The sequence below is a fragment of the Salvelinus alpinus genome, chromosome 22 (genome assembly GCF_045679555.1).
Source record: "Salvelinus alpinus chromosome 22, SLU_Salpinus.1, whole genome shotgun sequence".
Classification (NCBI taxonomy): Eukaryota; Metazoa; Chordata; class Actinopteri; order Salmoniformes; family Salmonidae; genus Salvelinus; species Salvelinus alpinus.
Genome location: NC_092107.1, coordinates 48541149 through 48560088, shown reverse-complemented (window position 1 = coordinate 48560088; position 18940 = coordinate 48541149). Strand labels below are relative to the sequence as shown.

The 18940-nt window shown below is 47.2% G+C and overlaps 1 protein-coding gene across 1 annotated transcript in view; it reads right to left on the bottom strand.

Moving 5' to 3' along the window:
* The window catches only part of LOC139549692 (nucleolar pre-ribosomal-associated protein 1-like), a 31811-nt gene extending 20014 nt beyond the window's left edge, over nucleotides 1-11797 (bottom strand). Inside the window, exons 1-4 of the mRNA XM_071360355.1 lie at nucleotides 11583-11797; nucleotides 10430-10513; nucleotides 10187-10231; nucleotides 9390-9551 (exon numbers count right to left, since the gene is read on the bottom strand). Of these exons, the coding sequence (XP_071216456.1) occupies nucleotides 9390-9551; nucleotides 10187-10231; nucleotides 10430-10513; nucleotides 11583-11759 (468 nt within the window). The 5' untranslated portion in view covers nucleotides 11760-11797. The remainder of the gene's footprint in view (nucleotides 1-9389; nucleotides 9552-10186; nucleotides 10232-10429; nucleotides 10514-11582) is intronic.
* Nucleotides 11798-18940: the final 7143 nt, after the last annotated feature.

Sequence of the window (18940 nt, the reverse complement as noted above, 5' to 3'; positions counted from 1 at the left end):
ACCACCACCCCCGACTAACCGTATACTACAACCACCACCCACGACTAACCGTATACTACAACCACCACCACTCGCGACTAACCGTATACCACAACCACCCCCCACGACTAACCGTATACTACAACCACCCCCGCGACTAACCGTATACTACAACCACCACCCGCGACTAACCGTATACTACAACCACCCCCCGCGACTAACCGTATACTACAACCACCCCCCGCGACTAACCGTATACTACAACCACCCCCCGCGACTAACCGTATACTACAACCACCCCCCGCGACTAACCGTATACTACAACCACCCCCCGCGACTAACCGTATACTACAACCACCCCCCGCGACTAACCGTATACTACAACCACCCCCCGCGACTAACCGTATACTACAACCACCCCCGCGACTAACCGTATACTACAACCACCCCCCCGACTAACCGTATACTACAACCACCACCACCCGCGACTAACCGTATACCACAACCACCCCCCACGACTAACCGTATACTACAACCACCCCCGCGACTAACCGTATACTACAACCACCCCCCCGACTAACCGTATACTACAACCACCACCACCCGCGACTAACCGTATACCACAACCACCCCCCACGACTAACCGTATACTACAACCACCCCCCGCGACTAACCGTATACTACAACCACCCCCCGCGACTAACCGTATACTACAACCACCCCCCGCGACTAACCGTATACTACAACCACCCCCCGCGACTAACCGTATACTACAACCACCCCCCGCGACTAACCGTATACTACAACCACCCCCCGCGACTAACCGTATACTACAACCACCCCCCGCGACTAACCGTATACTACAACCACCCCCCGCGACTAACCGTATACTACAACCACCCCCCGCGACTAACCGTATACTACAACCACCCCCCCGACTAACCGTATACTACAACCACCACCACCCGCGACAAACCGTATACCACAACCACCCCCCACGACTAACCGTATACTACAACCACCCCCGCGACTAACCGTATACTACAACCACCCCCCCGACTAACCGTATACTACAACCACCACCACCCGCGACTAACCGTATACCACAACCACCCCCCACGACTAACCGTATACTACAACCACCCCCGCGACTAACCGTATACAACCACCACCACCCGCGACTAACCGTATACCACAACCACCCCCCGCGACTAACCGTATACTACAACCACCCCCCGCGACTAACCGTATACTACAACCACCACCACCCGCGACTAACCGTATACTACAACCACCACCACCCGCGACTAACCGTATACTACAACCACCACCCCCCGCGACTAACCGTATACTACAACCACCCCCGCGACTAACCGTATACTACAACCACCCCCCCGCGACTAACCGTATACTACAACCACCCCCCCCCGACTAACCGTATACTACAACCCCACCCCCCCCGACTAACCGTATACTACAACCACCCCCCCCCGACTAACCGTATACTACAACCACCACACGCGACTAACCGTATACTACAACCACCACCACCCACGACTAACCGTATACTACAACCACCACCCACGACTAACCGTATACTACAACCACCACCCACGACTAACCGTATACTACAACCACCACCCACGACTAACCGTATACTACAACCATACACGACTAATCGTATACAACCATCCGCGACTAACCGTATACAACCATCCGCGACTAACCGTATACAACCATCCGCGACTAACCGTATACTACAACCACCACCCCCGACTAACCGTATACTACAACCACCACACGCGACTAACCGTATACTACAACCACCACCCCCGACTAACCGTATACTACAACCACCACCCACGACTAACCGTATACTACAACCACCACCACTCGCGACTAACCGTATACCACAACCACCCCCCACGACTAACCGTATACTACAACCACCCCCGCGACTAACCGTATACTACAACCACCACCCGCGACTAACCGTATACTACAACCACCCCCCGCGACTAACCGTATACTACAACCACCCCCCGCGACTAACCGTATACTACAACCACCCCCCGCGACTAACCGTATACTACAACCACCCCCCGCGACTAACCGTATACTACAACCACCCCCCGCGACTAACCGTATACTACAACCACCCCCCGCGACTAACCGTATACTACAACCACCCCCCGCGACTAACCGTATACTACAACCACCCCCGCGACTAACCGTATACTACAACCACCCCCCCGACTAACCGTATACTACAACCACCACCACCCGCGACTAACCGTATACCACAACCACCCCCCACGACTAACCGTATACTACAACCACCCCCGCGACTAACCGTATACTACAACCACCCCCCCGACTAACCGTATACTACAACCACCACCACCCGCGACTAACCGTATACCACAACCACCCCCCACGACTAACCGTATACTACAACCACCCCCCGCGACTAACCGTATACTACAACCACCCCCCGCGACTAACCGTATACTACAACCACCCCCCGCGACTAACCGTATACTACAACCACCCCCCGCGACTAACCGTATACTACAACCACCCCCCGCGACTAACCGTATACTACAACCACCCCCCGCGACTAACCGTATACTACAACCACCCCCCGCGACTAACCGTATACTACAACCACCCCCCGCGACTAACCGTATACTACAACCACCCCCGCGACTAACCGTATACTACAACCACCCCCCCGACTAACCGTATACTACAACCACCACCACCCGCGACTAACCGTATACCACAACCACCCCCCACGACTAACCGTATACTACAACCACCCCCGCGACTAACCGTATACTACAACCACCCCCCCGACTAACCGTATACTACAACCACCACCACCCGCGACTAACCGTATACCACAACCACCCCCCACGACTAACCGTATACTACAACCACCCCCGCGACTAACCGTATACAACCACCACCACCCGCGACTAACCGTATACCACAACCACCCCCCGCGACTAACCGTATACTACAACCACCCCCCGCGACTAACCGTATACTACAACCACCACCACCCGCGACTAACCGTATACTACAACCACCACCACCCGCGACTAACCGTATACTACAACCACCACCCCCCGCGACTAACCGTATACTACAACCACCACCCCCCGCGACTAACCGTATACTACAACCACCACCCCCCGCGACTAACCGTATACTACAACCACCACCCCCCGCGACTAACCGTATACTACAACCACCCCCGCGACTAACCGTATACTACAACCACCCCCCCGCGACTAACCGTATACTACAACCACCCCCCCGCGACTAACCGTATACTACAACCACCCCCCGCGACTAACCGTATACTACCACCACCCCCCGCGACTAACCGTATACTACTACAACCACCACCCGCGACTAACCGTATACTACTACAACCACCACCCGCGACTAACCGTATACTACAACCACCCACGACTAACCGTATACTACAACCACCCCCCACGACTAACCGTATACTACAAACACACACGACTAACCGTATACTACAACCACCCCCCACGACTAACCGTATACTACAAACACACACGACTAACCGTATACTACAAACACACACGACTAACCGTATACTACAAACACACACGACTAACCGTATACTACAACCACCACCCGCGACTAACCGTATACTACAACCACCCCCCACGACTAACCGTATACTACAACCACCCCCCACGACTAACCGTATACTACAACCACCCCCCACGACTAACCGTATACTACAAACACACACGACTAACCGTATACTACAACCACCACCCGCGACTAACCGTATACTACAACCACCACCCACGACTAACCGTATACTACAACCACCACCCACAACTAACCGTATACTACAACCACCACCCACGACTAACCGTATACTACAAACAAACACGACTAACCGTATACTACAAACACACACGACTAACCGTATACTACAACCATACACGACTAATCGTATACAACCATCCGCGACTAACCGTATACTACAACCACCACCCGCGACTAACCGTATACTAAAACCACCCCCCACGACTAACCGTATACTACAACCCCCACCCCCGACTAACCGTATACTACAACCCCCCCCCCCCCCGACTAACCGTATACTACAACCCCACCCCCCCCGACTAACCGTATACTACAACCACCACACGCGACTAACCGTATACTACAACCACCACACGCGACTAACCGTATACTACAACCACCACACGCGACTAACCGTATACTACAACCACCACCACCCACGACTAACCGTATACTACAACCACCACCCACGACTAACCGTATACTACAACCACCACCCACGACTAACCATATACTACAACCATACACGACTAATCGTATACAACCATCCGCGACTAACCGTATACAACCATCCGCGACTAACCGTATACAACCATCCGCGACTAACCGTATACTACAACCACCACCCCCGACTAACCGTATACTACAACCACCACCCACGACTAACCGTATACTACAACCACCACACGCGACTAACCGTATACTACAACCACCACCACCCGCGACTAACCGTATACTACAACTACCACCCCCGACTAACCGTATACTACAACCATACACGACTAATCGTATACAACCATCCGCGACTAACCGTATACTACAACCACCACCCACGACTAACCGTATACTACAACCACCACCCCCGACTAACCGTATACTACAACCACCACCCACGACTAACCGTATACTACAACCATACACGACTAATCGTATACAACCATCCGCGACTAACCGTATACAACCATCCGCGACTAACCGTATACTACAACCACCACCCCCGACTAACCGTATACTACAACCCCCCCCCCCCCCCCGACTAACCGTATACTACAACCCCCCCCGACTAACCGTATACTACAACCACCCCCCCCCGACTAACCGTATACTACAACCACCACACGCGACTAACCGTATACTACAACCACCACCACCCGCGACTAACCGTATACTACAACCACCACCCACGACTAACCGTATACTACAACCACCACCCACGACTAACCGTATACTACAACCACCACCCACAACTAACCGTATACTACAACCATACACGACTAATCGTATACAACCATCCGCGACTAACCGTATACAACCATCCGCGACTAACCGTATACTACAACCACCACCCCCGACTAACCGTATACTACAACCACCACCCACGACTAACCGTATACTACAACCACCACACGCGACTAACCGTATACTACAACCACCACCACCCGCGACTAACCGTATACTACAACTACCACCCCCGACTAACCGTATACTACAACCATACACGACTAATCGTATACAACCATCCGCGACTAACCGTATACTACAACCACCACCCACGACTAACCGTATACTACAACCACCACCCCCGACTAACCGTATACTACAACCATACAAGACTAATCGTATACAACCATCCGCGACTAACCGTATACAACCATCCGCGACTAACCGTATACAACCATCCGCGACTAACCGTATACTACAACCACCACCCCCGACTAACCGTATACTACAACCACCACACGCGACTAACCGTATACTACAACCACCACCCCCGACTAACCGTATACTACAACCACCACCCACGACTAACCGTATACTACAACCACCACACGCGACTAACCGTATACTACAACCACCACACGCGACTAACCGTATACTACAACCACCACCACCCACGACTAACCGTATACTACAACCACCACCCACGACTAACCGTATACTACAACCACCACCCACGACTAACCGTATACTACAACCACCACCCACGACTAACCGTATACTACAACCATACACGACTAATCGTATACAACCATCCGCGACTAACCGTATACAACCATCCGCGACTAACCGTATACAACCATCCGCGACTAACCGTATACTACAACCACCACCCCCGACTAACCGTATACTACAACCACCACCCACGACTAACCGTATACTACAACCACCACACGCGACTAACCGTATACTACAACCACCACCACCCGCGACTAACCCTATACTACAACTACCACCCCCGACTAACCGTATACTACAACCATACACGACTAATCGTATACAACCATCCGCGACTAACCGTATACTACAACCACCACCCACGACTAACCGTATACTACAACCACCACCCCCGACTAACCGTATACTACAACCACCACCCACGACTAACCGTATACTACAACCATACACGACTAATCGTATACAACCATCCGCGACTAACCGTATACAACCATCCGCGACTAACCGTATACTACAACCACCACCCCCGACTAACCGTATACTACAACCACCACCCCCGACTAACCGTATACTACAACCACCACCCACGACTAACCGTATACTACAACCATACACGACTAATCGTATACAACCATCCGCGACTAACCGTATACAACCATCCGCGACTAACCGTATACTACAACCACCACCCCCGACTAACCGTATACTACAACCCCCCCCCCCCCCCCGACTAACCGTATACTACAACCCCCCCCCCCCCCGACTAACCGTATACTACAACCACCCCCCCCCCGACTAACCGTATACTACAACCACCACACGCGACTAACCGTATACTACAACCACCACCACCCGCGACTAACCGTATACTACAACCACCACCCACGACTAACCGTATACTACAACCACCACCCACGACTAACCGTATACTACAACCATACACGACTAATCGTATACAACCATCCGCGACTAACCGTATACAACCATCCGCGACTAACCGTATACTACAACCACCACCCCCGACTAACCGTATACTACAACCACCACCCACGACTAACCGTATACTACAACCACCACCCACGACTAACCGTATACTACAACCATACACGACTAATCGTATACAACCATCCGCGACTAACCGTATACAACCATCCGCGACTAACCGTATACTACAACCACCACCCCCGACTAACCGTATACTACAACCACCACCCACGACTAACCGTATACTACAACCACCACACGCGACTAACCGTATACTACAACCACCACCACCCGCGACTAACCGTATACTACAACTACCACCCCCGACTAACCGTATACTACAACCATCCGCGACTAACCGTATACAACCATCCGCGACTAACCGTATACTACAACCACCACCCACGACTAACCGTATACTACAACCACCACCCCCGACTAACCGTATACTACAACCATACACGACTAATCGTATACAACCATCCGCGACTAACCGTATACAACCATCCGCGACTAACCGTATACAACCATCCGCGACTAACCGTATACTACAACCACCACCCCCGACTAACCGTATACTACAACCACCACCCCCGACTAACCGTATACTACAACCACCACACGCGACTAACCGTATACTACAACCACCACCCCCGACTAACCGTATACTACAACCACCACCCACGACTAACCGTATACTACAACCACCACACGCGACTAACCGTATACTACAACCACCACACGCGACTAACCGTATACTACAACCACCACCACCCACGACTAACCGTATACTACAACCACCACCCACGACTAACCGTATACTACAACCACCACCCACGACTAACCGTATACTACAACCACCACCCACGACTAACCGTATACTACAACCATACACGACTAATCGTATACAACCATCCGCGACTAACCGTATACAACCATCCGCGACTAACCGTATACAACCATCCGCGACTAACCGTATACTACAACCACCACCCCCGACTAACCGTATACTACAACCACCACCCACGACTAACCGTATACTACAACCACCACACGCGACTAACCGTATACTACAACCACCACCACCCGCGACTAACCGTATACTACAACTACCACCCCCGACTAACCGTATACTACAACCATACACGACTAATCGTATACAACCATCCGCGACTAACCGTATACTACAACCACCACCCACGACTAACCGTATACTACAACCACCACCCCCGACTAACCGTATACTACAACCACCACCCACGACTAACCGTATACTACAACCATACACGACTAATCGTATACAACCATCCGCGACTAACCGTATACAACCATCCGCGACTAACCGTATACTACAACCACCACCCCCGACTAACCGTATACTACAACCCCCCCCCCCCCCCCCCGACTAACCGTATACTACAACCCCCCCCCCGACTAACCGTATACTACAACCACCCCCCCCCGACTAACCGTATACTACAACCACCACACGCGACTAACCGTATACTACAACCACCACCACCCGCGACTAACCGTATACTACAACCACCACCCACGACTAACCGTATACTACAACCACCACCCACGACTAACCGTATACTACAACCACCACCCACGACTAACCGTATACTACAACCATACACGACTAATCGTATACAACCATCCGCGACTAACCGTATACAACCATCCGCGACTAACCGTATACTACAACCACCACCCCCGACTAACCGTATACTACAACCACCACCCACGACTAACCGTATACTACAACCACCACACGCGACTAACCGTATACTACAACCACCACCACCCGCGACTAACCGTATACTACAACTACCACCCCCGACTAACCGTATACTACAACCATACACGACTAATCGTATACAACCATCCGCGACTAACCGTATACTACAACCACCACCCACGACTAACCGTATACTACAACCACCACCCCCGACTAACCGTATACTACAACCATACACGACTAATCGTATACAACCATCCGCGACTAACCGTATACAACCATCCGCGACTAACCGTATACAACCATCCGCGACTAACCGTATACTACAACCACCACCCCCGACTAACCGTATACTACAACCACCACACGCGACTAACCGTATACTACAACCACCACCACCCGCGACTAACCGTATACTACAACTACCACCCCCGACTAACCGTATACTACAACCATACACGACTAATCGTATACAACCATCCGCGACTAACCGTATACTACAACCACCACCCACGACTAACCGTATACTACAACCACCACCCCCGACTAACCGTATACTACAACCACCACCCACGACTAACCGTATACTACAACCATACACGACTAATCGTATACAACCATCCGCGACTAACCGTATACAACCATCCGCGACTAACCGTATACTACAACCACCACCCCCGACTAACCGTATACTACAACCACCACCCACGACTAACCGTATACTACAACCATCCGCGACTAACCGAATACAACCATCCACGACTAAACTACTGATTAGTGTGCCAGTGCTAGAACAAAAACTGTGCGTCACTGACTTGGTGTAACACCCCCCCCCCACCCAAAAAACCCAGCTACAGTAGTAACCTACCTTGTCATCGTGTGGACAGAGGTAGAGGTTCTGGAAGGTCTGGGTGAAGTTCTTTTGGAACCTGGGTCCATAGACGTCCTTGTCCACTCCAAACTGGTGTCGGGACTGTCGGACTATAGAATCCACCACGTATAGCCCAGGAACCTTCAGCTCTGGCTTACACTTGAGGAACAAGGCTCAGATGTTATTATCATCAGCATTGGTATTTCTACCTTCTACCTATCACTGGTCTACAAATTACAATAAGGGTCAAAACCTTAAATGTTTTATAACCATTTTATAAAAAGGGTAAAAACTTTAGTTTTATGATATGGTTTCCAGGGCTAAAGCCTTCCGCATGCCTCAGTTCGGCTGGCGCCTATAAGCAAACCGAACGGGTGTGCTTGCATAATCGCTTGAAAAACAAGAAAAAAGCAGCAATAGTACTGTTTGTCCATCTTGAGATGCCGTAGCCAGTACACTTCCTCAAAATAGTCAGAATTAATCTAAGACACCTCAAAAAAATATGTAATTGGTTTACATTTTTGCAGAGATCTTAGTCACTCGGTTTTACATCCAACTAAGATGTTTTGTGCAGTATTTCAAGTGAATAAATTTGAGTGAAACATTTGTCTCTCATTGAATGACAAACACAATTTTAGAATCCCTACTGTTGACAAATCACTGATGAAGGGACGTAGACTTCGGCTTCCCTAACTTCAGGTTTTCCTCGATAAAGAAAACAATGTGTGCACGAACAGCCCGAAATAATAACTTCGCCAAAGACTAAAACAAATGGTTGTTTTTCCATGACTTACCTTCTTGATGAACTTCTCCACAATCTGGACGACATGCTTGTATAGCTGAGAGGCGACATGAAACAAGATAAAATGTGTCACGGTGTGAATGTAGACATGGTCACATTATAGCATAAGAAAAATAACTTCACCGCTATTTCATTTTTCCAATGAGACACTCATCTGATAAATGAACAGGACAGTGCTCCTTCTACAGTATACACAGTTCACACACACGTTGCTCTTAATGTTGGCCTAACTTACCTTGATAGCCTTTATTGCTGATTTAGTGACTGACATCATCTTTGCTCGTGATATTGGAGGCTTCATGTCAATCATGGCGAATAACTATAGTTTGAGGCAAACGAATAATACCTTTAGTTAGCACCTGAACGAGGTCATCTAATCCAGAACACATAAAACCATCCAAAACTCACATTTGTGTTTTATATTATAACCATAGTTACAAAGTTTAGAGAGTATGGGTAGACACAGATAATCATTGGAGAAAGAATAGAAAACACTGGATGCATCTACAATTAACACATGGTGCATATACAGGCAAATGGCAAACATATACAACGTGGGGAATGATGAAGTGATACTGCCCATGTTTTGAATTGGGCTATAAAAAGTAACAGTTGACGGGGATATAAATGGCTAGTGTAGTCATCTACAAGAGGAAAACAGCTAACGTTAGCTACCTACAATAACGCTAGCTAACACACAACACTTTAGTTATATTAACGAATAGTTATATTTTAGACAAAACTTTGTACATAGAAACAACTGGGAAACTAACGTTACCAAGCTTGTAGTTACATAACCTGTTTTGCATTTCCCTTTAACGAAATCACCACCTAGCAGCTAGCTAGCTACTGTAGCCAACTAGTTAGTTAGCTCAATGAGGAACCATTGGCTTATGTGCTAATACAGGCCGACACTATCAACCCAACAAAACAGAAATCTGGCCGTGCAATAAAGTTCACATTATCCGCCGTTTCTGTCATGGTCTGTGCATTAATCATAGAGACCAGCAATAACAATCAAAGACTGACGATCCATCTTAGGTTAACAAAAATAATAAAGTTCGCCACCTGGCATGATAGCTTTTAGCTAGCTAACGTTAGCTGCGTAGCCATGTTGGAGTTGTTGATTGGAAAGGTCACAAGCGGGTAGCAGCTAACTTACGTTTGATTTGCTATTAAATTAATATATTGTCCTTCTGGTGGGTTAGATCATTTTTGTAACATGGCAAACTATTGGCTAACTTAGGACATCTTTGGCCAGATAACTAGCTAACTGCATCGACATTTGGTTAGCCAACAGAGATATCTGCCTCTAGGTTAGCTAGCTTAGATAGCAATGTAGTTAACTAACCGAAAACGACAACTACAAAAACAGCTTCATATTTTACCTCCAAGTTGAAAGCGTTGACGGAATCCATACTTATTTGTTGATGTGCCGACCAATTATCCTTATAAGTGAGTAACGCGTGGTGATTCAGCCAGCTAGCTGTGGTTATATATTCGTAGCAAACATCAGCTCTTGTTGCTAGCCCGTGTATCCGCTTGTCGATAACAGGTATGACCATAACAAAGATTTTGAGAACTAACCCAAGATGGAACCAGTCGTACCCAATCGGAGCAAATGAATCATAGTGGGCAGAACAAGCAAGGATGTGGGCAGAGCCAAGCACAAGCTAGTGAGATCCTATTGGCGCGTTCTAGCATGTATTTGCATATTTCCGTTAGGGAACGCCTACTCTATGAAGTGCGCGTGTGCAATAACTCAATTCGCCCCTGCACTCTTAAAACACCATTTTTAGAAACGTTGGTAAAGAGTAAAGTCTACAACATGCAGTCCACTCTGTTTGTTATATATCCTCCTTTTTGAAACCGAAAACTGTATGGAGATCAAATGTTTAATCGATGAGAAAATTTGCAGATTGTCGGCAAAAATTCCTTTCACTCCATCTCTCACTGGGCTTCCTCTCATCACCATATTTGGTAGTGAGTGGAAACGCTTACCGGATGCTTCAAATGTATACATCCGATGAAATATCTGGTGCATTGTTCTAATCTGTGGCCAAACCTTTACGAGGGAATAACATCTTGGAACGCAGAACCAAATTCTCGCGAGAGACCAGAAGAGTCCAGGACAAGATTGCTGCAATGACACCCCACAGATGTGAATCAGGACAATATTAAAGATTTTATCGCAAATTGAGAATGGTGATGATACATTGATAAATTATAGTAACTCAATTATGCTAATCATAAAGATCGATGTGGATTTCAAGGGCAGCCGACAACATAACGCTGTACAAAGGAAATTAGAAAATTAAGTGACACATAAGCTACATTGTATTTCTATGAGCCACCCATAGTTTAACTTTTTATGAAAAATTGAGATCTATACATAAGTCCCTTGTTTAAAAAAAAGATGTTTTATCATGATCTCGGTTTGAGAGTGAGACAGACAGGGCGGGAGAGATAGATAGATAGGATAGAGAGAGAGAGAGAGAGAGAGGTGGGTCACGATCAGATGAGCTCCTGCATTTTTCAGCATTTTTCAGCATTTTCTTTAAAAAAGATAAATTTAGAGTTAGATAAACTTGGATTTTTTGTCAGGAACCCATACAGGATGCTACCCTCTACAACATAACCTTCACTTCAAATCAAAACTCAAAACCTACAACCTGATTTTGGACGGATTTACGGAATCACCTGGAAGGTTCACATCTACCAAGGATTAATTATTATATTCAGCAAATCCTCTGGAAAACAACAGAAACCTGAGAACACCACCCAACCTGCAACTGAGTGAGTAATGTTTAGTCTGAAACTATATTTGATTTCCAAAAGCCAAGAAGAAAAATACATGACACTACTTTATAAGGACTGAATAGTAATATAATTCTGCCAAGCTTGATACAGCTTCAACTAGCACTTAAGTGTCAAGTGAGAGGTGTCAAAGCCCATTAGCCCAACAATGGCAGGAGAGTCGAATAGTCTACCCCAACCAAATGGAGAGGCCTTAGAAGCTCCCTCCTGCTGTTCAGAGGTAATTAAAATACAGTACCCTGTGCATGTAAAAAATGACAAGACAAGAAAAGATCACAAAATGAAGCTCCTTATGGAAAATCAAGAGACACTTTTTGCTGACTATTACAAAAATGGGAACATCAGCAACCTTATCTTCCACACAAACCATCCCCAGGCATGGCACAGTGCTATATTAGCACACTACCCCTCTGTTAAGAGAGGGGGGGTTAACGAGGGGTGGAAACTCAGGATTCTTGACAATGAGGATGAGGAGTCAGCTAATATAAATCTCTATAAGTCTGGAACAGTATTGGTACAGGGCAACCACAAACAGTTTCAGCTGGACTTTCACCTAATCAAAGAATTAGCCCAGCAGGAGAAGCTCTCCCTTGATAAAGATACCCCCACCCCAAGTGGGTCAGACCAAACCTCTTCACCATATAACCCCACAGACGAGCAACCCTCAGCAGACAGTCAACCTCCCAGTACAGAGTACTTCTCCCTCATTGAAATGAAGGATAAATTCACCCAGCTGGAGGTAAGGCAGGTGGAGCTGGAACAGCAGGTGATCACACTCCAGTCAGCACAGACCCAGACAACAGTCCAGCACAACAACACCCCCTTAACCAGACCTGGAGAGCTGGAGGTGGAGAAAGACATATCTGCACTATGGACAGTGGTGAGACAACATCAACAGGAGAAAGAGCAGGAGCAGGAGAAGAACAGAGCACTAGAGGAGAGGATCAGACTACAGGAGGAGAGGGAGAGGGGGATGGAGGAGAGGATCAGACTACAGGAGGAGAGGGAGAAGGGGATGGAGGAGAGGATCAGACTACAGGAGGAGAGGGAGAAGGGGATGGAGGAGAGGATCAGACTGCTGGAGGAGAGGTTGAGGGGGATGGCATGTGACAGAGAACAACCCACTAGGGAGGTGGCCATCCCCACAGAGACGCCAGCAGAACAGCCCACCTCAGCACCCGACAAAAGTCTCGACACCACAGCAGAACAGTCCACACCAGACCCTGACCATAGAAACGACATCACAACAGAACAGACAAAAGAAAAACCCCAAGCCCAGCAGCTCTCACCCCCTCTGAGCACCCCCCCTGTCAGCCACCCTGATAGCCCTCCTGACAACCCCCCCACACCCACTGAGGACAAACACAAGACACAGATTGTCCTTCTTATGGACTCAAATGGGAAATATATAGAAGAAAAAAAACTTTTTCCCAAACACAGTGTGTCTAAACTCTGGTGTCCAAACACCCAGCGCGCCCTAGACCTTCTGTCTGAGGACAAACTAGGCTCACCTAGCCACATAATAATACACACAGGCACAAACGACCTGAGAGCACAGCAGGAAAGGGTGGCCACAGCACTGAAGGGAGTGATTGAAAAAGCTTCTTCTACTTTCCCCAACGCACAAGTGGTCATCTCCACCCTGCTACCACGAAAAGACTTCCACCCTGCTACAATACAGCGGGTAAACGCAAGCATTTCCCGTGACTGTGCCTCAAAACCAAATGTTTTTCTGGCCCACCACTCCACCCTGGACTTGAACAGCCTCTATGACCAGGTCCACCTCTACAAGGCAGCAGTGCCCACCTTTGCCCGGACTCTAAAGGACATCGCTCTCAAACGAAGCCCCAACACTTCACACAGGAGCAACAGATCAATAGACACCCCACCCAGACCAGCGAGACACCCTCCAAGACCTCCAGGACCCCCCCCTGGACCTACACACCCCCCCCACATCAACCATGCCCACACCCAATTTAGGCCCCCTCAGATCAGACCCATGCCACTCCTGCCCACCCCATGCACCCCACCCCCGCAAAGAGGGCATCAACATGGAAGTCACACATACGCCCAGGTAGTGAGCGGGCAAACAGGCCCAACCCCCACTCTTACACTCGCCCAAGCCAACGGCATGTACCAGATGCTCAGCAGGCTCTGCTCACACTTACTGGCCTGAGGCCAAACCCCGACCAACAACATTGGACACTTTATGGAACAAAAAGCCTTCACTATATCATCCTGGAATATCCAAGGTCTGAGGTCATCTGCCTTTGGCCTAAAGAGCAGGAACCCGGACTTCACCAAAGAAATCGGTAATGCAGACATTGTCATCCTGCAAGAAACATGGTATAGAGGAGACGGACCCACTGGTTGCCCTCTAGGTTACAGAGAGCTGGTAGTCCCATCCACCAAACTACCAGGTGTGAAACAGGGAAGGGACTCAGGGGGAATGCTAATTTGGTATAGAGCAGACCTAACTCACTCCATTAAATTAATCAAAACAGGAACATTTTACATTTGGCTAGAAATTCAAAAGGAAATTATCTTAACAGAGAAAAATGTCCTCCTGTGTGCTACCTATATCCCCCCACTAGAATCCCCATACTTTAATGAAGACAGCTTCTCCATCCTGGAGGGGGAAATCAATCATTTCCAGGCCCAGGGACATGTATTAGTCTGTGGCGACCTAAATGCCAGAACTGGACAGGAACCTGACACCCTCAGCACACAGGGGGACAAACACCTACCTGGAGGTGACAGCATTCCCTCCCCCATATGCCCACCTAGGCACAACTATGACAACATAACCAACAAAAACGGGTCACAACTCCTGCAGCTCTGTCGCACGCTGGGTATGTACATAGTCAATGGTAGGCTTCGAGGGGACTCCTATGGTAGGTACACCTATAGCTCATCTCTTGGCAGTAGCACTGTAGACTACTTTATCACTGACCTCAACCCAGAGTCTCTCAGAGCGTTCACAGTCAGCCCACTGACACCCCTATCAGACCACAGCAAAATCACAGTCTACTTGAACAGAGCAATACTCAATCATGAGGCATCAAAGCCAAAGGAACTGAGTAACATTAAGAAATGCTATAGATGGAAGGAATGCAGTTTGGAAACCTACCAAAAAACAATTAGGCAACAGCAAATTCAATCCCTTTTAGACAACTTCCTGGGTAAAACGTTCCACTGCAATAGTGAAGGTGTAAACTTGGCAGTAGAAAATCTTAACAGTATTTTTGACCTCTCAGCTTCCCTATCAAATCTAAAAATCTCAAATAGAAAACCGAAGAAAATGAACAACAATGACAAATGGTTTGATAAAGAATGCAAAAATCTAAGAAATAAATTGAGAAACCTGTCCAACCAAAAACATAGAGACCCGGAAAACCTGAGTCTACGCCTTCACTATGGTGAATCACTAAAACAATACAGAAATACACTACGGAAAAAGAAGGAACAGCACGTCAGAAATCAGCTCAATGTAATTGAAGAATCCATAGACTCCAACCAATTCTGGGAAAATTGGAAAACACTAAACAAACAACAACACAAAGAATTATCTATCCAAAATGGAGATGTATGGGTAAACCACTTCTCCAATCTTTTTGGCTCTATAACAAAGAATAAAGAGCAAAAACATATACATGATCAAATACAAATCCTAGAATCAACTATTAAAGACTACCAGAACCCACTGGATTCTCCAATTACCTTGAATGAGTTACAGGACAAAATAAAAACCCTCCAACCCAAAAAGGCCTGTGGTGTTGATGGTATCCTTAATGAAATGATCAAATATACAGACAACAAATTCCAATTGGCTATATTAAAACTCTTTAACATCGTCCTTAGCTCTGGCATCTTCCCCAATATTTGGAACCAAGGACTGATCACCCCAATCCACAAAAGTGGAGACAAATTTGACCCCAATAACTACCGTGGAATATGCGTCAACAGTAACCTTGGGAAAATACTCTGCATTATCATTAACAGCAGACTCGTACATTTCCTCAATGAAAACAATGTACTGAGCAAATGTCAAATTGGCTTTTTACCAAATTACCGTACAACAGACCATGTATTCACCCTACACACCCTAATTGACAACCAAACAAACCAAAACAAAGGCAAAGTCTTCTCATGCTTTGTTGATTTCAAAAAAGCCTTCGACTCAATTTGGCATGAGGGTCTGCTATACAAATTGATGGAAAGTGGTGTTGGGGGTAAAACATACGACATTATAAAATCCATGTACACAAACAACAAGTGTGCGGTTAAAATTGGCAAAAGACACACACATTTCTTCTCACAGGGTCGTGGGGTGAGACAGGGATGCAGCTTAAGCCCCACCCTCTTCAACATATATATCAATGAATTGGCGCGAGCATTAGAACAGTCTGCAGCACCCGGTCTCACCCTACTAGAATCCGAAGTCAAATGTCTACTGTTTGCTGATGATCTGGTGCTTCTGTCACCAACCAAGGAGGGCCTACAACAGCACCTAGATCTTCTGCACAGATTCTGTCAGACCTGGGCCCTGACAGTAAATCTCAGTAAGACCAAAATAATGGTGTTCCAAAAAAGGTCCAGTCGCCAGGACCACAAATTCCATCTAGACACCGTTGCCCTAGAGCACACAAAAAACTATACATACCTCGGCCTAAACATCAGCACCACAGGTAGCTTCCACAGAGCTGTGAACGATCTGAGAGACAAGGCAAGAAGGGCATTCTATGCCATCAAAAGGAACATAAATTTCAACATACCAATTAGGATCTGGCTAAAAATACTTGAATCAGTCATAGAGCCCATTGCCCTTTATGGTTGTGAGGTCTGGGGTCCGCTCACCAACCAAGATTTCACAAAATGGGACAAACACCAAATTGAGACTCTGCATGCAGAATTCTGCAAAAATATCCTCCGTGTACAACGTAGAACACCAAATAATGCATGCAGAGCAGAATTAGGCCGATACCCACTAATTATCAAAATCCAGAAAAGAGCCGTTAAATTCTACAACCACCTAAAAGGAAGCGATTCCCAAACCTTCCATAACAAAGCCATCACCTACAGAGAGATGAACCTGGAGAAGAGTCCCCTAAGCAAGCTGGTCCTAGGGCTCTGTTCACAAACACAAACACACCCCACAGAGCCACAGGACAACAGCACAATTAGACCCAACCAAATCATGAGAAAACAAAAAGATAATTACTTGACACATTGGAAAGAATTAACAAAAAAACAGAGCAAACTAGAATGCTATTTGGCCCTAAACAGAGAGTACACAGTGGCAGAATACCTGACCACTGTGACTGACCCAAACTTAAGGAAAGCTTTGACTATGTACAGACTCAGTGAGCATAGCCTTGCTATTGAGAAAGGCCGCCGTAGGCAGACATGGCTCTCAAGAGAAGACAGGCTATGTGCTCACTGCCCACAAAATGAGGTGGAAACTGAGCTGCACTTCCTAACCTCCTGCCCAATGTATGACCATATTAGAGAGACATATTTCCCTCAGATTACACAGATCCACAAAGAATTTGAAAACAAATCCAATTTTGATAAACTCCCATATCTACTGGGTGAAATTCCACAGTGTGCCATCACAGCAGCAAGATTTGTGACCTGTTGCCACAAGAAAAGGGCAACCAGTGAAGAACAAACACCATTGTAAATACAACCCATATTTATGCTTATTTATTTTAACTTGTGTGCTTTAACCATTTGTACATTGTTACAACACTGTATATATATAATATGACATTTGTAATGTCTTTCTTGTTTTGAAACTTCTGTATGTGTAATGTTTACTGTTAATTTGTATTGTTTATTTCACTTTTGTGTATTATCTACCTCACTTGCTTTGGCAATGTTAACACGTTTCCCATGCCAATAAAGCCCCTTGAATTGAATTGAATTG